The sequence below is a fragment of the Zingiber officinale genome, chromosome 3A (assembly GCF_018446385.1).
Source record: "Zingiber officinale cultivar Zhangliang chromosome 3A, Zo_v1.1, whole genome shotgun sequence".
Classification (NCBI taxonomy): domain Eukaryota; kingdom Viridiplantae; phylum Streptophyta; class Magnoliopsida; order Zingiberales; family Zingiberaceae; genus Zingiber; species Zingiber officinale.
The window spans coordinates 157,339,375-157,362,323 of NC_055990.1; the positions used below are offsets into that span (position 1 = coordinate 157,339,375).

The 22,949-nt window shown below is 36.7% G+C and overlaps 2 protein-coding genes across 3 annotated transcripts; both read left to right on the forward strand.

Moving 5' to 3' along the window:
- Window positions 1–237: 237 nt before the first annotated feature.
- Window positions 238–5,457, forward strand: LOC122052992. Of its 2 annotated transcripts, none has more exons than XM_042614788.1 (2): window positions 238–418; window positions 2,878–5,457. In XM_042614788.1, the coding sequence occupies exon 2, from the start codon at window positions 3,237–3,239 to the stop codon at window positions 5,118–5,120; it is 1,884 nt and encodes a 627-aa protein (XP_042470722.1). In that variant the 5' UTR covers window positions 238–418; window positions 2,878–3,236; the 3' UTR covers window positions 5,121–5,457. The 2 variants fall into 2 exon arrangements, with proteins under 2 accessions (XP_042470722.1, XP_042470723.1); XM_042614789.1 differs by having other exon boundaries at window positions 238–414.
- A 3,740-nt stretch (window positions 5,458–9,197) lies between these two features.
- On the forward strand, window positions 9,198–19,881 carry LOC122052993 (very-long-chain aldehyde decarbonylase GL1-9-like). Its single transcript, XM_042614791.1, has 2 exons — window positions 9,198–9,816; window positions 18,987–19,881. The coding sequence occupies exons 1-2, from the start codon at window positions 9,586–9,588 to the stop codon at window positions 19,533–19,535; spliced, it is 780 nt and encodes a 259-aa protein (XP_042470725.1). The 5' UTR covers window positions 9,198–9,585; the 3' UTR covers window positions 19,536–19,881.
- The last annotated feature ends 3,068 nt before the right edge of the window (window positions 19,882–22,949 follow it).

Below are 22,949 nucleotides of genomic sequence, written 5' to 3' on the forward strand. Positions count from 1 at the left end.
AGAAAAGAAAAAAAAACTGACCAACAAAATATCCACGTCAAGCCTTTTGGCGAGGCCGAGAAACGCGGCCTGACACCGTGACACGAGCCGCCGCCGCCGCCTCCTCCTACCGGCGCGCGCATCTCTTGGCGTTTGACGCCGTTTGCCCGATCTTTCAGCCGCCGTCAACTACCCTGCCCGAAACCCTAATTATTAAATACAATTTAATAATAAATTTAATAATAAAAACCACCAGCCGACCACCACTTCCACCACCACCATCACCAAGCGTACCGCAACGCCAAATCCTCCCATCTTCGTTCGCATTCCCCCTTCCGCACGCTCCGCATCTCGCTTCGCCTCCACAGCTCTATTCCGATTCGCCTCCAGCGGTGGGATCTCTTTGCGGCTTTCTCTCCACCTCCCGACGCCTCTGTAGGTATTTCCCTTTTCCTTTCTTTTTCATTTTCTATTGCTTTGTGAAATTTCGCACCTTTCTTTTTTTTTTCCTGTTTGATCGGTGGAAGTTCGCGGTTTATTGTGTGGTTTACGTTGTGTGGGACGTTGTCTTCGATGCTCCTGTTCTTGGTGTTCTGTGCTAATTCGCGAACCGATTAGGGTCTGAGCGGACGGTTGGAAGCTGATTGCTTTCGCATAAGGGAGTTTCTGTTGCATGTGCTCGTTCAGGATGTCGAACTCTGGATCTTTCGTAGGTTCGTCTTCGTAGATCTAACCTTCTGCGTGATGGAGTAATTATACGCAAAATATTTTGTTTTTTTTTTTTTTTTTGATTTGTTGGGGTTGTCTTTCTCATTCGTTTTTCGAGTGGATTTTTGGTTCGAGGCTTTATGTGCAGTTAATCTCCTAAATAAAGGTCTGATTGGTGGAAGACTGTTGATGTGTTTGCATTAGAGTTTGGTCTGATAACCTATGGGTCCTTATAGAAGTGAAGCGTAGTTTCTCCTTTGAGTGTTTCTAGAAATTTTTCATTTGGCGTGCCCTGCGATTAGTAGCTTATGTAGGGCAATTACATGGAACTCACTAGAAAGTCTTTTAATGTTTTTCTTGTTGGATTAAGTTATGTTGTGAAAATATAAAGATGACGTGTTCGTTTTTTTTAAACCGTGATTTGATATGTTCAACTTGTTAGGATCCACTTAATCGATTGGAAATTTTATATGTCATATCGCACCAGTGTGTATGGTGATGAGAAAAGACACTGTAATTCTATTATCTCAAAGGTTAGGAATTTGGAAATCCTATCAAAATCCCCTGAATCTGTTTAAGTATTATTGCAAATTCAAGTAATCAAAGAACTCTTCGATATAGGGCCAAATATATCCCTAGCCCCCTATTCCAAATATCAGAAATGGAGTTTTAATTCTCAATTTCTCAAATCCAAAGACTAGAAATGGAATTCGAACCTTAGGATTTCATTACTAAATGGAAATGCCATTCTTTTCCCAACAGAAATTGGTTCTAAACAAGTTGTTTAGGTTTTGATCTTATCTTTTGGTGTTTACGGAGGTATTATTTTTTGCTTTATTCCTCCAATCTTTAAAATTATTCATTGTTCGTACATCATCTCTTTAACTTCCCTTTTAAGTCAAGCAGAGATTTATTCTACTAAATCAGATTTTTTACTAGAAATATATTACTTGCTATACTGCCATAATTATTGGTGTGTTTTCCTAAGAGTCTCAGTTGCTTCACTGTGGTATTTTTTCAACAGAATATATCCACCCATATTTACACATGGCATGCACGAGTTTCTTCACTTAGATCATTGATACTTCTCTGGCTAACACACATATGCTGAGAGAGATTGATATAACAATCTAAGAATAATCTGGTTTGTTACTAATTCAAGATAATTCTAATAGTATGAATTTGTATGCTGAGTGAATGATGTGGTGGATAATTTCTTAAGTCCTAAAACAAGATAACAACCACTACATGCAGATTTATGCGGTTCATTTTCTAGCTTCCATATGTTTCTTTGCTGGGCATAATTCACAATCTGGCAATTGCACTGTTTCATTATTGAGTGATATCATTTGACTTATTCTGGATAATAGTTTAGCAATTGGTTCATCATCCTGGTGTTTCAGCTTATCTAGCTTCTTGGTTCTTCTTGATTGCATGTTGAATTTTGTGACTATTTTTACGTTGTATTCATGTGGCATGATTCTCCAGAGGCTCTACTATGTCATGCAAGTTTTGTTGAATTGTTTCTGGGATTTGTTTGTCAAAAGTCCTAACTGATGTATTTAGAAGCTGGCTGAGCGTATTGGCCTTTGGTTCCTGAACTCCTCATCAGTTCCTTGCCTTTATGTCCTTAACTGCAATGCTATTCTTATAATAAGCAATATGTACTCTTTGTAAATTTTTTTGAAGTCCATGACATATGAATCTGAACCGTCAATAAGCTCTAATTATTTAAAAATATTGTCTGACCTATGTTTACCTATATATTGAATATCATACTTTGTTTTTTGTTCAAATGGATCCTTTTGATTGAACCAATTGTTATTAACGCAATTTCTATAAGAGACCTGAATCTTTGATCATTTATTTTATTCTTTCAGGAAAAATTTCACTACTCTTCTTTACAGTGTGAATGTGCAACCAATTGTTTTCCTGACACAAAATTCTGTTACTTGAATCTTTCTGTTAATGCTGATTATGATAGTTATACTCCAATTCCTCGCTTCTATATGCTCAAAATAAACGATACTGTCTATGTGAAAACATGCTAAGTGACTTTTCTAATTTGTGACCTGTGCGTTTCGACATTACTACCTTCTTTTATCTTATTATTTATGTATGATCTAATTCTTCAATTTCAGTTTGTTTTGCACCTTTGCATTACCTTTCTTTATCTCATTGTGTATGCAGTTTGAAGGCATCACATCTTGCAACCCATGATATAAAGTTTGTTGGAGGTCTTTTTTACTCAGTATTATAGGTGTTTCATATGGGATTTGTGCGCTGATTATCATCAGATCTATAATTCAGTAGCCACTTGATCTCATATTCCTTCAATTTAGATCCTTCCGAAAATGGACCGGGCCGATACATCTGGCTTTGTCAGTGGTGGCTGTCATAGATTTCATTCTTATTTCCATTTTATCTACATGGAAACACTTTTTTTTCTGAAATTTTAAGGCTGCTTAAATAAGAATTAGCTGCTATACTTTTCCAGCAATCCCCTTCCATATCACATTTGGTTTCTCAGAAACCTTCCATATGAAACGATGGATTTCAATACAACTGATCTCTTGTTGCTTGATAGAGAAACTTTAGCTTGCACTTCAGTGGTGCATACTGATCAGTTCTCAACTTTCAGCAAGGCCAACCATTTTAGTGACAGAACATTGGGTCTGGACTGCCTGGGATATAAAGTTGGCAAATCTGGAAGGTCACTGAATTTACAAACAAATTCTGAGTTCCCTACTCAAGATGATAACTGCCATCTTGTTCTTGGACTGGGTCCAACTCCAAATTTTTACTCTGCTGATCATGCCACGAATGTGTCTATTAAACCAAAAGAATCAGCCTCTTCATTTAGTCAGAGTGTTTTGGGAACTGAATTTGGAATGTTAGAACTCGGTCTATCTAGAGGCAATTATGCAGTACCCACCATACAAAATGGTCATCATACTGAAATGTCTTCAACTGGAATATGTCTCCCCATTCCTGTTGTGGATGAAGGGTCAACTTCTGCCAAGAGAAAATTTGGTGGTTACATACCAACTCTCCTTTTTGTCCCTAGATCAGAGAGGATTAGCAGTCTTCAAAACCTGACTGTAGGCCAAGAATTGGTAGAAAATGTCAGTGATGTAATCACCCACCAATCTCAACATCAGCAATATGTTCTTAGCCAGCTGCCTCAATTGAGTCCTGAGACCTCTGCAGCCACATTTTGCTCATTGGAAGGTAAAGATGATCCATTGGTTGTTGGTGGCTCAGCTGATCAAAGAATTCACCACCACCCCAAAAAATGCAGATTTGATGGTTGTTTAAAAGGTGCCAGGGGGGCATCTGGATTGTGTATTGCTCATGGAGGTGGGCAGAGGTGCCAGAAGCCTGGCTGCAAGAAAGGTGCTGAGAGTCGAACAGTGTACTGCAAAGCCCATGGAGGAGGGAAGCGCTGCCAGCAACTTGGCTGTACCAAGAGCGCAGAGGGCAAGACAGAATTTTGCATCGCCCATGGTGGGGGTCGTCGATGTGGTCATCTCGGGTGTACCAAGGCAGCACGTGGCAAATCAGGGCTGTGTATTAGACATGGTGGTGGTAAAAGGTGCACAGTTGTAGGCTGCATGAAGAGTGCGGAGGGCCAGGCAGGCTGTTGCATCTCTCACGGTGGAGGCAGGCGATGCCAGTATCTGGGATGCAGCAAAGGTGCACAAGGCAGCACCCTATACTGCAAAGCACACGGTGGAGGCAAACGTTGCATTTTTGAAGGATGCAGCAAAGGGGCTGAAGGGAGTACATCTCTTTGCAAGGGACACGGTGGTGGCAAGCGTTGCCTCTTCGAGGGAGGTGGGGTCTGCCCAAAGAGTGTTCATGGCGGTACAAATTTCTGCGTAGCTCATGGTGGAGGAAAGCGTTGCGCCGTGCCAGGATGTACAAAAAGTGCCCGTGGCCGCACTGATTGCTGCGTGAGGCACGGTGGGGGCAAACGGTGCAAATTTGAGGGATGTGGGAAAAGTGCGCAGGGAAGCACAGACTTCTGCAAGGCTCATGGTGGAGGGAAGCGCTGTTCATGGGTTATGGGGTGTGAGAAGTTTGCTAGGGGAAAGAGTGGTTTATGTGCAGCCCATGGTAGCTTGATAGTCGCACAAAACGAACAAAAGGCTGGGAGCCTGATTGTATCAACCTCTATAACTCATGAAAGCCACAAAGACAATGAGATTTCATCATCAGGAGTGAGCTCCTTATCTGACTGCACGGAGTCCTACGGTAGCATGGGGATGGACCAGCATCTCATGCCTCCTCTTGAGTTGGCCCCTCAATCCATGAGATCGCAGTCTTCCAGCTTCAGGTTTGCATTCACAGAGGGCAGAGTGCACGGTGGGGGCTTGATGTCATTCCTTGGAAGAAACCTGAAGAATGCTGTCAATGATGTCGATGTGTGAACTTCACTTAATTTATTGACAAGAGGGGAATTGGCTGGAAATTAGAACAGGTTGTCTATAATCTATATTATTGGTTCATGGGCCTGTATTGGAACTCCATTATATTATCCAGTTTGTTGTAGTGTCAGCAGTGTTATAAAATTGGGTGTGGTAGTAGTTTAAAGAGTCTTCTTAGCTGTTCCACCCAGTAGCTTTGGAAGATTCCACTTCCCTCAACTTTCAGATTCACTGTTAATGCCGATAGTGTAGTTTAAGTGGATGTAATAAATCTTAGTGCGATTTATGCTGTATACGGTGTTTGTTGATATGCTTTGAACATTATGATTAGTTGTCAGCATGCAATGTTTATGATGTTGTAGTATGTCTAGTAAAATATGTGACTCAAAATTTATCATCTTTTGACTTAAATTACTTGTGATGGTCAATATTCAAGACAAGAGCACTCAAGTATTTTGCTTTCTGCACTTATTTCATATAATAATGTTGACAGATTAAGTAGTGCCTTTGCACTAGTTTGAATAAGTATATTTACTTTTAATACTCTCATCCTCTCTTTTGTCTTTACAGACATTTTAAATCTTCAACTAATGTTTTGTATGAGCCTCTTTCTTCATGATTCTACAATTTTGTATCGTCCTTTAGAATAGCCGTCTATCAAAATAAATCAGAAAGTAAAAATAAATTCTAACGGATAAGTCAATATTATAAAGGAGGAGGGTTGCGTTAGATTGTCAGTCAGTATCAAATTATGGTAAATATTTTATGAATGAATTCATTAAACTATTATGTTAATGTTAGGTTGTTCCCCGGAAGGAACGCGTTGCAGGGTCCGACTGTAATGTCTCGGTAAGGACTGCTACATCTCCAGAACTCGGGTGTAGTGATAAATATGCAAGAGTTCACGTTACAGGGTCCGACTGTAACGTCTCAGCAAGGACCGCTACATCTCCATGAGAACTTGGGTGTAATGTTAAATAGACAAGAGTTCTCACACCATAGGTTAGATAAGAACAAATATGATAGGAAAACTAATAATCTAATATTTGGAACATGGAACATAGGAACTCTCACTGATAAATCAATGGAGATATTAGATATGATGATTAGGAGAAAAATTAATATTTTATGTGTACAAGAGACAAAATGGACAGGTGAGAAGGCAAAGATGATAGAGAACTCGGGTTTTAAGTTATGGTACACGGGAAAGAGTAAAACAAGAAATGGAGTGGGTATTATTGTAGATAGTTTGTTAAAGGATGAAGTTGTAGGAGTAGTTAGAAAAGGGGATAGAATTATAACCCTTAAGATAATAGTGGCGAAAGAAACTATGAACATAATTAGCGTATATGCACCACAAGTAGGATTAGATGAAGCTACCAAATTAAGGTTTTGGGAGGACTTAGATGAAATATTACAAAATATTCCATCAAATGAAAGGATTTTAATAGGAGGTGATCTAAATGGGCATGTCGGAGTAAAAAATGAGGAATATGAGAGAGTACATGGGAGTTATGGGTTTGGAACGAGGAATGAGGAAGGGAAAACTATATTAGATTTTGCGATAGCATATGACCTTATATTATCTAATATGTTTTTTAAAAAAAGAGAACACTTAGTCACATTCAAAAGCGGGAATAATAGATCACAAATTGACTTTCTTATAGTTAGGAAGAAGGATAGAAAGATTTGTAAAGATTGCAAAGTCATCCCTAGAGAAAACTTAACTACCCAACATAGGGTAGTAGTGTTGGATATACGCCTCAAACATAGTATCAATAGAAAGAAAATATATACAATTCCTAGAATTAAGTGGTGGAAGTTAAAGGATGGGAAACAACATATATTTAAAGAGAAGGTAGAAGTACAAGCATTAGGTGAAATATACGATGACTCTAATACAACATGGGATAAGATGGTATCAAAGTTGAAAATAGTAGCTAAGAGTGTCCTCGGTGAGTCAAAGGGGCATGCACCGCTAAGTAAAGAATCTTGGTGGTGGAATGAGAAAGTACAAGAGAAAGTGAAGGAAAAACGAATAGCTTATAAGGAATTATATATTTGTAAGAACGAGAAAAATTTAAAAAAATATACAATAGCCAAGAAAAAAGCTAAGAAAGTAGTGAGTGAAGCAAAAAAATAAAACTTTTGAACGGTTATATCAAAAATTGGATACAAAAGAAGGGGAAAAAGACATCTATAGAATAGCTAAAGTGAGAGAAAGAAAAACAAGAGATCTTAGCCAAATAAAATGTATTAAAGATGAATGTAATAGGGTATTAGTAAACGATAGAGAAATAAAAGAGCGATGGAAGAGGTATTTTCATCAACTTTTTAATGAAGATTTAGGAGACCAACTTAACTTAGGTAATTTAATTAGGTCAAATGAGCATCGAAATTTTAATTTTTATCATAGAATTCAAACTTCAGAAGTAAAACAAGCTTTAAATGAGATGCACAATGGAAAAGCCGTTGGATCAGATGATATTCCGATAGAGATATAGAAGTGCTTAGGGAAACAAGGTATTGAATGACTTACAAAATTATTTAACATGATATTGAAAACGAAAAAAATGTCTGATCAATGGAGGATAAGTACTCTAGTTCCCTTATATAAGAATAAGGGAGACGTACACAATTGTGCAAACTATAGGGGTATTAAACTAATGAGTCATACTATGAAACTTTGGGAAAAAGTAATAGAAAAAAGATTAAGGAAGGAGACCATAGTGACAGAAAATCAATTTGGGTTCATGCCTGGAAGGTCGACAATAGAAGCTATACATCTTCTTAGACAATTAATTGAAAAATATCGGGAGCAAAAACAAGATCTACACATGGTATTCATTGACTTAGAAAAGACATATGATAGAGTCCCAAGAGAAATTATATGGAGAATTTTAGAAAAGAGAGGTGTTAGCGTAACATATATTGAACTAATTAAGGATATGTATGAGGATGTAACGACCAGAGTTAAGACTTCAGGTGGAGTAACTGAAGCATTTCCAATAAAGATAGGGTTACATCAAGGATCAGCTCTATGCCCCTATCTTTTTACATTAAGTATGGATGAACTCATTGCACACATTCAAGACATAGTACCGTGGTGCATGTTGTTTGCAGATGATATTATTTTGGTAGATGAGACACGTGAAGGAGTAAATGCTAAGCTAGAATCTTGGAGGGAAACACTAGAAGGGAAAGGTTTTAATCTTAGTAGATTAAATACGGAATATATGAAATTTAAGTTTAGCAATATTAGAAGTAATGAAACAATTGTTAAGATAGGAGAGGACGAGTTGCCTGAAACCGAGAGATTTAAATATTTAGGATCATTTTTACAAAATGATGGAGGGATTGAGAGAGATGTCTTACATAAAATACAAGCAGGATGAGTGAAATGGAGGGGAGCGTCGAGTGTTTTATGTGACCGTAAAGTACCTCTTAAACTTAAATGTAAGTTTTATAAAACCGCAGTTAGATCTGCTATGTTATATGGAGCTGAATGTTGGGCTATGACTCGAGCACATGAACAGAAGATGAGAGTTGCAGAGATGAGGATGTTAAGGTGGATTTGTGGACATACGAGGATGGACAAAATAAGAAATGAGAGCATTAGAGAGAAAATAGGAGTTGCATCTATTGAGGAAAAACTCAGAGAGACACGTTTAAGATGGTATGAACATGTACTTAGACGATTAATAAATGCTCTAGTTAAGCGATGTGAAACTATGATAAACATGCATATAAAACGAGGAAGAGAAAGACCAAAAAAGACTTGTTTAGCAATAATAAAATAAGATAAAATTTATTTAAATATAGATGATGATATAATAGGAGATAGAGCTCAATGGTGTAAAAGGATTCATACAGTCGATCTCATCTAGTGGGAAAAAATTTGATTGTTGTTGTTGTTGTTATAGTAGGCCAATATCATAAAATTTCCAAACTCTAATGTGAATTTAAACGTTCATTGAACGTTTAGCGAGTCTGCCATCCATAAGCATGTGTTCGGGTTATTTTGGTAAATATCTAACAGTAGCGTATATTTTGGTAATTTGACGAAAATATTTCCAGTAGGAAGATGACAGAGGGGAAAGCACTGGGAGCATCTTGCTGAAAGAAGGCGCACAGCCGTCGCATTGCTCCGCCCGCTTGGAACTCCCAACTGTTTCGATCCCTTCAGATCTGCTGTTTTCCAGTTTCTCGGAGCCGTCATCAAGTTTCGATCTTTCTCGCACCACTGTATCAGGCCCCGGTTACGAGATTAAAGTCTTGCTTCACTCTGTTGCTCGAATCCCGTGTTAGATGTTGTATTCGTATCCTGATCTGCGCACCCGATATCTGGACCAGATCGAGAGATAGAGAGAAACCTGTCGAACTTTATGCGGCTTCTGGTCTTGAAGTAACTGGCTCCGGAATTCCAGGGTAAAATAGGGTTCTTTTTTGGTACTCCATCCAGTTGAAGATGGTCTTCTGGGAAGGGTACATAAGCGATGAGTTGATGGGCACCTTTGCCCCCATCGTAGTATATTGGCTGTACGCAGGAGTGTATCAGCTGTTGCCGTCTCTGGACCAGTACCGATTGCATACTAGAAAAGAAGAGGAGCAGAAGAATTTGGTGCCTTTACCTTCTGTGATTAAGGGAGTTTTGCTTCAGCAGTTGGTTCAGGCCACAGTTGCAGGACTCATGTTCTTGGTGAGTAGTCCAACTCCGTTGATAGTGCTGACCTTTATTCTTCCTTTTGTTTCTTTGAGAAATCGCTTTTCATTAACGGATCTATGTTGTATTAGGAATGGGTATAGCTTCATGAGATTGCATTGATATTATGTTAGAACTTATAGTTAATAGTGTTTCTTATTGGATTTTAGTAGATCTGGCAGACAGATATACTCCAGAATTGGGGTTTGATATAATTATGCTATTACTCAAATATTGGTTGCTAGGGATGCAATACTTCTTTCTTGTTGGATAGAAACACAATGACCACATTGTGGAAGCAAGAACTTCAAAGGATCATGGAGAATAGAAAGACAAACCGTAAAAAAAAAAAAGAAACAATTTGACATGGTTCAGCCAGCTTCCTTAAGTCCATCACTACATAGAGTAATTCTTATGATGTCACCACCATGCATCACTCAAATGGTTCTACAATATCTTCCCACTGATGGTTTTACTCTTTCTTTGGTTTGTTGGATCGTGAGTACGTGAGAGTTATTTTATAAATTTAAAGTAAAATTGCAGCAGAAAGATTAAACTGAAAGAGCATAAAAAAAACTCGGTCAATTTTACTTGGTTTGGAGCTTTCAGCGACTCCTAATCTAAGACCCAGGTCTCGCGGACCTATTGATGAATAATTCACTAGGCGCCTCTTCCGAAACTACCGAAGAGGTAATCGAATACAAAGATAGGACACTTCCCTTTTAAAGCAGTAATATGAAAATTATAGCACGATTAAAAGTTACCAATAACTTAGAGCGTGCTCATGTGTTGTTGTCGGTCTGCCAGAGATGATCGAATGACTCGGAAAAGCAGCTAGGTGGCAGAAAGACTTCTTTGAAGCAGCGGTAGGAAACCGGAGCAATTGGAACGCCAACTGGGCGCGTAGAAGCTTGTAAATTGAGTTGTGTTGATGCTCTTTTATATAGTGTGGAAGACGCCTTCCATAGCATTGAAGGCACCTTTCAGGCAATGTTTTATCCTGAAGAAACTGCTCCTTATCGTCGACTAAGTGTTCTGTGTTATCCGATTGAAGACCTTCCAAGTTCCCGAAGGTGTCTTCCATACTCAAGGCGCCTTCAAAGCTCCCAAAAGCGCCTCGGGTACTGTTCGCCCATGTGCTCCATTTGCCTTGCAAGATGTGTTATCCAACACTAAAACATCTAACTTGCAAAACAAAGTTAGTACAAATAATAATAAGCAATAATAATTAGTTCCTGCCCTTTTGGGACCAGGAACTAGTCAATGTTTCAGTTTAGATATCCAAAATGGACCTAAACTGGACGAACGCCTAAAGTCCAATCTTGGACTCATCCTCACTCGAACTCTCTCTTCCAATGACTTAGCTTCACTTATCAACTTGCAGTCTATTGACTAGCCTCTTGACCCACCAGGTCTTCTCGCCAGTTGCCAAGTTCGCAAATCCAACTGGACTTCGGCCCGCCGTCAGGCCTCGCGGATCCAGCCGGACTTCCTTCCAGATATCATGTTGGCCCTTTGACCTATCTGGGTCTCACACTAACTATCAGGTCCTCAAACCTAATTGGGTTTCATCCTGGTGTCAGGTCCCTAGACCTGTCAATCCCCGCATGCTCAGTAAATGCATTAGATCATAATAACAACTAACTTAACTCACTTGTCATTCATCAAAAGTTGAGTTAGACTATTAGTGTAAATTACACTGACAATCTCCTCCTTTTTGATGTAATGACAACCTGGTTAGAGTTAGGAAAAACAAGTGCATAAAAAATAATGCATAAAATAACTTGATATGTATCAGTCTAAGAGTTTTGGATTTTTAATGTTGTTTCTTCTCTCGATCGCCTATTTTTTCTAACTTTTCTAACTTAATCCCCTACTCTTCCCCTTTGACATTTATCAAAAATTACACGGATAAATGCACCAAATTATGAAAATTGTAATAAAACTTTAGTAAGCATAAAACTTTCAAAGTAATTACAAAAATCTATAGGTTTATTGGAGGGAGGAGTTAAAAATTTTCTAAAGTATATTAAAAGAAATTTTCAAACTTTTCAAAAAAGTGTGAAAACTTTGAAAATTTAATTTGCTAAAACAAATCATTTTGTAAAAGCAGGGTAAGGTTGCGTACAATGGATCCTTTCCCCGTACCCCACATGACGGGAGTTTCGTGCACCAGGCTGTCTTTTTTTTAAAATCATTTTGTTGCACGAATATGGTAAAACAATTTAAAATGTTTTCAAAGAAGTTTGGCTAAGCAAAATAAATTTGAAAACATTTTCATAATAGTTTTCAAACAAACTAAAAAGGTTTGCCAAAGTTAATTTTCAAAGTAAAAGGATAACTTTTGCAAGAGTTTTCAAAGAATTTTTACAAAGCAAGTATTGAAAGGTATTTTGCAAAATATTTTTCACAAAGATTAAGTAAAGTAATTTTTCCTAAACAATTTTCAAAGGGATAAAATATTTTTTTAAAAAAAAGAGTTTTTCAAACTAATTTCTTTTCCAAAGCATTTTTGACTTTTTTTAAAACAAAGTTTACAAAGAGTTTTTAAAAGCAAATTATGAAATATTTAGCCAAAATATTTAAAAAATTAAGTTTTAAAATCCTCTTTAGTTTGCAAAAAGGAGTAAGAAAAGAATTAAATCATTTTGAAATAATTTGCAAATATCCTCCTTCTGAATCTGATATATTTTTTTTCAAAATAATATTCATCTAAAAATTGGCCTTAAATGTCTAATCATTAGTTACTAACTACTAGAAGATAGTAATGCTCACTTGGTTAGTCAAGTTAAGTAAATATATCCGATTAATGTTTAACTAAAATGAATTACTTAACCTGATCACTGTAATTTTGGTATTTTTTGTCCAGACTTATGTTGATGTACTGATATTAGAATCTGAAGTCCAGCCAATAGATCTACGCATCTCACGCAATTTTAAGTTTTTGAATACACAACAAGGTAGACCTAGTATATTTGTGAGATGCTCGTTATCTAGATTTATAGAATCATGCTTTCTAGGGGATTGTCCTAGACTAAGGCCAGAATAAATTTTGAAATACTAAGGAAATGAGAATTTTTAGAAAAGTTATTCTTAAATTTATTTAGCCTAGAATTTTAAAAAAAGTTAATGCAAGTCCTAGAATTTGCAAGCTATTTAAAAATTGTTTTAAGGAAAAACATATCCTATTTTTTTAAAAGGAATTTCCTAGATTATTCAAATCAGGTGGTCATAAAGTAATTGAATAGATGAATTAAGTCAAACAGATACACAATGTATATAATTATACTGAATACAATCAAGTCTAGTCATCATCTGCAGGGCTGATCAGACACTTGTAAAGCCCGAAGTATCGATTGCATTTGTAGGTCTAGCTGCCGAAATCCGATGGTCATCTCCTCCCGGAGAGAGGTAAATCCAGTGGTCATCTCCCGTCAGAGAGAGGTGAACCCCTTCGAGATTGACTGCCGGATTTGTGTGGAAGACTCCTCAAGTCTAACAAGTCGGTCCTCTATGGATAGTGAAGTCAAAGGCTAGGTCGAGGTCGAGGGCTGGGTCGAAAGAGGTCTAAAGAGCTCCTCAATTGTAAATGCTGGCATCTCCTCTCGCTCAGTCGGAATGATAGGTGGGAAATCTTCCTCGGCCTCGTTTGGAATGTCTAGTTGCAGTCCCACTCTCCAAGCCAACCCCCCTGAGCGATAATATCTATATGCACTAATGCAAGCTAACACTGACCAATCTCATCATATGCGCTAAGGGAAGTAGACATACCCTGGGTCATATCTACCCCTATGGTTGAAAATATGGAAGTCAAAATGTGACAATAAGGCATATGAACCTGTCGCCTAGTGATGAGACTGGATGCATGAATGATATTCTGAAACATGTAATGCAATATTGATGTTTAGTCGCTGTTATAGTGCATAAAGGAAGAAAGGTGAGGGACGCATCATTGCAACATCGCGAGATGTGATCGGCAAAATACATGTGGTCAGAACTCGAAACAGGGCATAGTCTTGAACCCTAAGAGAGAGACCTGAAGTCAGTCACAGTAGACACTCTCTCCTCAAAAAAAAAAAAATACATATGGATAGTATCCAATGTAATATAGGAGTAGGATTCGCTAAATGGCAAATCTCTACTAGGGTAACACAAAAAAGATCCTAAACTATCATACAAAAGAGTGGGTGAGAATCTAAAGTTCTTACCACTTACTCTGGTGGAGTATGTCAAGTCATCGATCTTAACTAGGTTGTTATAAAATTGGGCACATATGTCTAAGTTGATTGAATGACTATAGTAAACTAATCTATCTAATTCATAATAGTTAATGACTTCTATAATGGGGGCACAGTATCGGGTAAAGAACGACTGACTTAGAAACCTAGATTTTAATGCAATATATGACCGCTCTAAGAAATCTAGCCTAAGTCGGAAATCTAACATTGGCAAAGGGGATATTGCTCGAATTGGGCTGGGACGGAATAATATTCAATCGTTTCCTAAAGTAGTTTATACATGCAAACATTCAAGAAAAAGCATAGAAATAAAGAAAATAACTAGATAGGTTGAGTTAGAGGGTACCTTGGAGGCATAGTTGGGGTTTTGAGGGAGAAAAATAGAGGAAGATGTGTAAATGGCCGTTGGAAGGCACCTTCTCCAAACGAGTTTTGCAAATAGAGAACACCTCTGTTCGCTGTAAAAATCTGGGTTTAAGGCGCCTTTAGGTCAACGGAGAGCGCCTTCCATGCGTTATGGAGGGTGCACTCAACTGACTGAAGGCGCCTTCAGTTTGTTGGGTGAGAATTTTGCCACTCTTTTGAGGGCGCCTCCGATTGTGTCGGAGGGACCTTTGACCTTTTTTTTTAAATGTTTTGTTTAATTTTATTTTAAGTTTTAATTTTAATTTAATTTGATTTTAATTTTTAGATTAATTTTAATTTTAAATTTTAAGTTAAGTTTAAATTTTAATTTAAGTTTAAGTTTTAAGTTAGGTTTTAAATTTTAATTTTAAAGTTAAGTTTTAATTTTAAATTTTAGGTTGAGTTTAAGTTTTTAATTTATGTTATTTTAATTTAATTTGATTCATATCACTCGATCTATATTTTCAATCAACGAATCCTATAATTTTGTGAGATGAGTTAAGTTAAATTTCAAGATTTGGTTTAACTTGTGGTAGATTTAAGTTTAGTTTTGGGTTCAACAAACATATATTCTTTGGATAAACATCTAAACTGTGGCGAGTTATCTGGACATCATTAGAGTAACCACGCATTTGAAAATTTTCAAATAGTCCTGTCCATTGAACTTAGTACAAAACATTGGTCTAACCAGCTAGGATTAGTAAGGGGTAGCTTCAGTTAGTTCTATTAAACCAAATACACCAGGTCGAAGTTATATCTTCCTAAACATACATAGACAGAGCTTTCCTAACATATTATCATCTAAAACTTCTCCAGTACTATTTTTCAAGTTAAAACCTAGTCCTAATTACCCAGCCGAGTAAATTATTATTTTGGAGTTGCCAACTAATTTGGAGTCTCCCCTGAATTATTAAACTTTGGATTTAGATTTTAGGTTTGTGTCGATTTACTTTATAGTTATAATAAACTTGATTATAGTTTAAGTTTAGATTAATTTCATATTTACTTGATTTAAGTTTAGTTTTTAATTTAATTTTATTTTTTAGGTTAGAATTTAGCTTAGAAGGTCTAATTTTTTATATCAAGGTTGAGTTATTTTGTTTATTTTGATTTAGTTTTAGGTAGCATATTTTATTTTTAGGTACATAGAATTGATTGAGTCATACTTGCATGGTTAGACACCCTTACTCCTAGTGAATATTTTTCTTACCAGGTTCACTAAGTGTTCACCCGAGGCACTTTGTGCTCCATTTACCCTGCAAGATATGTTAGTCTAACACTAATACTTGCAAAACAAAGTTAGCGTAAATAATAATAAGCAGTAATAATTAGCTTTTGTCCTTCCAGAACTAGTCAAGATCCTAGTTTAGGGATCCAAAATGGACCTAAATTGAACTAGCACCTAAAATCCAATCTTGGACTCGTCCTCACCGGAACTCTCTCCTCTAGTGACTTACCTTTACTTACCAACTTACAGTCTATTGACTTGCCTCTCGATCCACCAGGTCTTCTCGCTAGTTGTCAAGTTCGCAGACCCAACTGGACTTTGGTCAGCCGCGGACCCAGCCGGACTTCTTGCCAGATATCAAGTCAGCTCTTTGACTTATCTGTGATTCGCACAAACTATCGGATCCTCAGACCTAGTTGGGTTTCATCCTGATATCAGGTCTCGTAGACCCGTCAATCCCTGCATGCTCGGTAAATGCATTAGATCACAATAATACCTAACTTAACTCACTTGTCATTCATCAAAACTTGAGTTAGGCCCTTAGTGCAATTTACACCAACATGGTGGATGGGAAGGAGTCTAGGATTAATAAACGGGCTATTTCTTGTAATTGTTGATGGTTGCAGCTTCTGGAAGAATGGAACACCAGGCCAGGTCAGTAAGCATCTGGTACGGCCAGCATGGCATTCAGTCGATTGATCATTTTTACTATTGGTTATTCACTGATTTGGGTCGGCTTAACACTTGGTTGTGTCTGCTAGTATGAAGTCAGGTTGGCGATCCCACTGAATCCTAGTAGGGGTGTATCACTCATGCTGGATCAGTGAGCTCACCAGGGAAATACAATATTATTGTATACTTGGAAGTAGGAGATATGATATGCATGAATTGTTTTTCTGAAATTTCTTTTGCAATTCTTGTTCTTGTTCCTAACTCAAAACTTAAAAAAGGACACAAACTATTGAAGAATAAAAAACTCTATATTTTTTCTAGCTCTTGTTTACTTAAATGTTAGATTATACATTATTCAATAGAATAACTGGTTATATGGAATCTTATACTTCATTAATGTACTTTAAGGTATCACTTCCTATCTTTGTGCAGTGCGTGCTATGCTAAATATTCTGAAAACTTTTCCTTCTTGATATCCACAGCTGTGTACTTACCTCGTATGACCTCTTACCTCATATTATCCTTGGTTCTTTATAATGTAGGTTGATGCTAACTTTTCCTTAGAGATGAATTTAAAGACGAATTTAGCCCTTATAATTATTCCGTTGATCTAGTATGTAATTTGATGCTAATTTTGTTTTAGTCTGCTAGCATTATAATGTGATATACCAAATGTTCGTCTTATATTGGTATTCAGCAGAAGCCTATTACGGTGTTGTGAGTATTGAGACTTGGAAGGAGTGCGGGTGACTATTTTAAGACCATGGATGCACTAGTGATGATCTTTGAAATGTTAAGACCTAGCAAGCCAAGCGATAACTTTGTTTTGTCCTCGTTGTCAAGTGAATTCTAAGTTGTTATAAATGATCTGACACCAATTTGATACAATCTTGTGTATGCCTTCTGATAATATGGATTTGGGCAATTACTATCTTGGAATGTGTTGTTACACGCTATCAAATCTTAGCTAGAAATGGCTAGGACACTTTGTATTAATATTGAACTTGATAATTACAAAATAAAAAAATCAGGATTTGGAGCCCTGGTTCAATAGCTTGAATTTATTAAATACTCCAAAGTTTCAACAGATGGTTCAATGGGTTTTGGCATAACCATGTGAACTTGCTGAGTATCAACAAATTGATTGGCTCCTAATTAAACCTCCAGTTGAGATATTACTTGTATGAATAACATCTTACATGATTTATAGGCATTTCAATATCTATAAAGAATCCTCATCTTGCTGTCTAGTCATGCCAATCCATCATACCATCATCATTCCTACTTGCCAGCCCTCCCCTGCCCTGTCATCTTCTGATCTCTTTCTCTCCATTCCCTCTCTTAAATCTTAATCCTTTTGCTATTTCTTCCTCTTAACCTTGCAGATTAAAGTGATCTTAATTCAAGGTTTTAGATAGATCATGGATTATGGTTTTTGAACAATTAAACTTGTATTAGCTCGGACCTTATCCTAACAGCTACAAAGATTATACTAGCAATTTGTTTACGTTGAAAAAGAAATTTGTGTATTTGTACACTCAATGTGCTTGTTGTTCTGCCAAACTTGGGCATATTGTGCATAGTACCACTCACTGTGTATATAAACATCTTAAATTTGGGTGGTGTACTTATAAAAATCTTTGAGCATTAAGTATCACCCATACTGAAATAGATAGTGTCAAGTGTTTAAACTGTTATTTCATATTTGTTGTTTACAATTGGAGACTAAGGGTCTATGGGCTTCAAGTCATCATGGGTGCTTTCCTTCTCTCTGTTCGTTTGGGGAGGAGGACATCGAGAGGAAACAAAATAGTTTAAATTTTATTTATTATCTTATTTTGAGTGAAAAGAAAAGAAAAGAAAAGAATTTTATATTATTTTACTCTATTTCATTTATCTTGTTTAGTTAACGATATTGAAGGTTATTCTCCCTGATTTGTGTTCATGAGATGTGCAATTTGATGATATTGCAATCCTCTTCTCTATTTCTTCCAAGTAAATAAGAGAAATCAAATATTTTATTTCGTTTGAGTCCTTTTCTTGCCTGCCTTATTTCCGTCAAAATAAACACAAGTTATTAGATAAGTTTTTCTCTGGATTATGCAGCATAATAACTCTTCACAGTATATACTTTCATTTTGTTGCTAATAAGAGCTTAACTACATGAATATGAACACTATTTTTCTAATATAATTTAGATATTACTTTCCTGCTTGTAATCCATTGGAAAATTCTTTAGCCAAGGCTTACACTATATTTTTGCTTGCTAATATACTTGTAAATTGTAACTTCATCTACTGTCACTTCTGCACCAGGGGCTTGGCACCCATTTGTTTACCAGTCTAATAATACTGACACTTAATTCTAGTCCTATGCTTACCATGCATTTTCATGACACCTCCATTGCCAAGATCTAGGATTCCACTTGCCTACTATTTTCCGATAAACAAATCCATTAGTTTAGTCTCATATATTGATATTCTGTTTCTGTGGTTGTACACATGCATGTTGTGGGTGCTGTTGATCTAAATGGGATGACTTGGTTCCTTCATCCAAACATTTATAAAACCGGAAAACTATGTCTGATTCACATTTGTATTTTTTAATCTGTATGCTTATTTCAGGCGACTGCCAAGCCAACTTCAACAGGTAGCATAACTCAACCACCGCTACTTGTCCAACTGATCCAAATTGTGGTAGCAATGTTCTTAATGGACACATGGCAATACTTCATTCATCGATACATGCACCAGAACAAGTTCTTGTACCGGCATATCCATTCACAGCATCATAGACTTGTTGTTCCTTACGCTATTGGTGCTCTTTACAATCACCCACTGGAGGGGCTTCTTCTTGATACCTTTGGTGGTGCCATCTCATTCCTGATCTCAGGGATGACCGCACGAACCTCAGTGTTCTTCTTCTGCTTTGCTGTTATCAAGACGGTGGACGATCATTGTGGCCTTTGGCTACCTGGAAACATTTTCCATGTCCTCTTTCAGAACAACACTGCCTACCATGACATCCATCATCAGCTCCAGGGCACAAAGTACAACTATTCCCAGCCGTTCTTCTCGATATGGGACAGGTTGCTGGGCACCTACATGCCGTTCAGCTTGGTGAACCGTCAAGAAGGTGGATTCGAGGCGAGGATACTAAAAAAGACTACTTGACATGTTCTGAGATGGAGATTTAGTTGGGTGTGCATACAAATATACCAGTCAATGAAAATCTACACCGTTCAATCCTCTCTAAACCAGTAGGATGTTTCACTTTTTGTATCGGCTCGTCCATTCGCATCGTTCGGAGTCGCAGCCACTGGCTCACACATTACATGTTTTTCTAGAAATTCCGTGATTCCTCCCGTGTAAAGTATTTTTCCTGCAGTGTTTGGCATGTTTTGTAGTGGTAATCGACTTTGTGGACGTTTTGGAATTTTCAGAACTTGTGAGTCAAACTTTCTCATGTAGAGAAGAGATTGAACCAAAGTAGATCAGATTAAATTGTTTTTTTTTGTAAGATTGCATTATTTTCTTAACCTTTCAACTTTTATATTTGAAGCCCAAAAGCTTGTGCATCACTCACAGCTCCTACTTGACCATGATGAGTGTATGATTTTTATTTTTTGATGATAATCAAGGTGTCTGAGCCTTGGACTCCTGGAGGTGGGTGACCTTCCTCCCGGTCCATCTGCATTTTGTAGTGTGTCATAGTTGAGATTTGAATCGTGATGCATGGACGGACTTTCGATTTAAAGTTTGCTAGACTTCGCAGAGGCACCACCTGTTCCATGAATCTCTCAAAGCCATATCGTTGTCCGAAAGAGACTTCTCAGGAAGCAATGCAACAGCGTCACCATCTTCCTCCCTGTTCATTAAATTCATGTATGTGGATTTCACGGGTCATCCGAATCCACGGGTCATCCGAGATAGTAAGTGGTGACATGTTTGTCACATGAGATCGCGGTGTCGAACTGTAGGATTGTCGGGGTGTAAATCTCTGGACCCTGTGTAACTCACCTCACCACCACTTGCCTCTCGACTATTGTGATTTACTTCCCTGGTGATGGCTTGAGGTTGGCTGCAGCAGAAGCATTAGGGGTGAGCGATTTTACCTTTTTGCCCCATTAAATCCATGTCTGTGAATTAACTTTGGTGTCCCTCATGCCTTTCCCTCTTTCTGTGAACTTGTCGAAGGGGAGAAATGCAGTCCAGGAATCATGAAATCATGTGTAAAATAATGTGATCAGCGAAAAAAATCCTTTAAATTGTAATCTAAATGCCAAGAAAGATGGTAGTTTGATTCCAAGAGTTCACTCATATGGTGAAATTACATAGAATTTATGTTTGCGAACTATTGAGGGAGTTAAAAATGATTTATTTCTTCTATGATTTTATTTCTTCCCAAACTCAAAGTTCCTCTCCTGAACTGTCCTCACCTGCTCCGAGCTCAGACGCCTCTTATTCTCCCGCCAACCGTCGTCCTCGGAGAGCTCTAATTCCTCCTACACGTCGCTGCTTCTCTTCTGCAAGGCTACTGGCGGCTCCGCTCCTCCACCCATGCATCGAATTAATCGAATAAGAGATTTAGAATAGAAAATGAGTTGGAGATAGCCAATCTGGCGAATTATTATTTTGCTATCTATTGTTTTTATGATGAAGAGCTTTGAACTCAAAAATCTTTGTTATTTTTATTTAATCAAGTCATTTAGATTATTTTGATACAAGTTGTGATTTGTTCTTGTCGAACAGCTACTAATTTGAGACAGATTGTTTGATGCCAATTTAATTAGCTGGTTTGGTAGCAACATCATTTTTGTGTGTATGCGTTTCATCTGTTTCTATCCTCTTTTCTGCTTGTAACTGGTTTACCGTTATATCTGTAAATCATAAGGAAAGTTTGCATAATTTACCAGCTTTGATATCGTGAAGTGTTGATTAGAAGAAATACCATGAAGCTACCCCATGTTTTCAAGTCGCTGACAAGAAGAAATACAGTGTGTATTTTTTTTTTTATATACTTCTTGTGATTTCTAGAGTTTACAAGAAATATATTCATCCTCAACTGTTCTCCACATGAACGGAAGACCTGTTTCAATTAATAAGTAATTAATAATCACAATGTAGAATCTCTTTTGTCTCAAGTTAAAAGAAGTTTATGCAAATAGATTTTAGAATTGAGCTTAATTCAAAAAAGAAGAATGGTAAAGTAATTATTTTGTGATGCTATATATGATTATAAGTTTTTATATATATTTTTACTTTATTAATTATATTGAAGAAGATCTTGGTGCAATAGTAAAATTGTGTTTGTGTGACCTAGAGGTCATGAATTTGAGCATAAGAAATAATCTCTTACATAGTAGAGTAAAACTGTATATAATAGACCTTTAGCTGAAATCCTATATTGATGAAAGCTTCATACATCATATTATCCTTTTGCTTTATTAATTATATTATTGTCTATCCTGAATTAAGATCCTAACTCCGCTCCTAAGTATCAGACCTGTGATTTTGGGCCCTAAGGTGAGCACCAAAAATGGCTCCCTCAAAACTTGATATTCATATATTCTTCAATTAACGTAAATATAACAGCATTTGTAACATGAATTCTAGAAATAAAAGATAGACAAAATATATCATCCAAAATAATATGTTATAAGTAAATACTAATAAAGTTAAGACAATCCAAACAAAATATAAACTTCATATACTGAACCAGTATATAGTCACTTCAATATTGCTCATCTCACAGTTTTAAAAGTGAAAGTATTGATTAAGTTTGCATAATCAACTTTCCAACTACTTTTCTCTCGATGGATACCATAGTCAAGTCATTTAGTCCTTCTTACGACATAGTTGATCGGAGATAAGTTTTAACCAATTTCAATTTGGAAAAACTCCTTTCGACAAATGCAATTGTAATTAATATAGTCAACAAAATTTGATAAACGATATAACATTTGGATAACAACCATACATTTTGTTCAAATAATTCAACACGTCAATTGCTCTTTTTGATTCTCTTAATAATGAATGTCTTAACAACTTTAGTTTCAGATATAAATCAAATTCATCAACATTAGAGTGCACATAATGTGTTAAAGAATCTTGAAGATTGACACATGAGTATTAGAGACCATCGTCATCAATAGACTTCAATATCTCTAAATTAAATAAAAACATAAATGTTTCTTCATATTTTTGAAAATTTTCAAACCGAATTTGAAGTGAAGAAAAAGCTTGATCAATTATAAATAGGAAGTAATTAACTCAAAATGATTCTTTAGGAGACTAGGTTACCTCTTCACTATTGATCTTATCAAATTGTCTCTTTTTTCGAATGATGCATTTTTCTTGAAAAACATGTTCAATTCTCATTTCACTTGCAATATGTTCAACTTCAATCAATGCTTGGTCAAATCCAGATTCTCTAAACTCTTCGAGAGAAGAAATAAGTCCATTTAACTATCTAATAGCAACATCAATATTCATATTTTCTGCTTGAAGAAAGTTACTAACAATGTTAATCTCATATAATATCTTATATCAAATTATCATTTTAGACACAAACTTAAAATTCTCAAG

Coding starts and splice junctions, on each gene's coding strand:
- LOC122052992 (XM_042614788.1), top strand. CDS start 3,237: ATGGATTTCAATACAACTGATCTCTTGTTGCTTGATAGAGAAACTTTA.
- LOC122052993 (XM_042614791.1), top strand. CDS start 9,586: ATGGTCTTCTGGGAAGGGTACATAAGCGATGAGTTGATGGGCACCTTT. Junction 9,817..18,986: donor TTGCAGGACTCATGTTCTTG/GTGAGTAGTCCA, acceptor TGCTTATTTCAG/GCGACTGCCAAGCCAACTTC.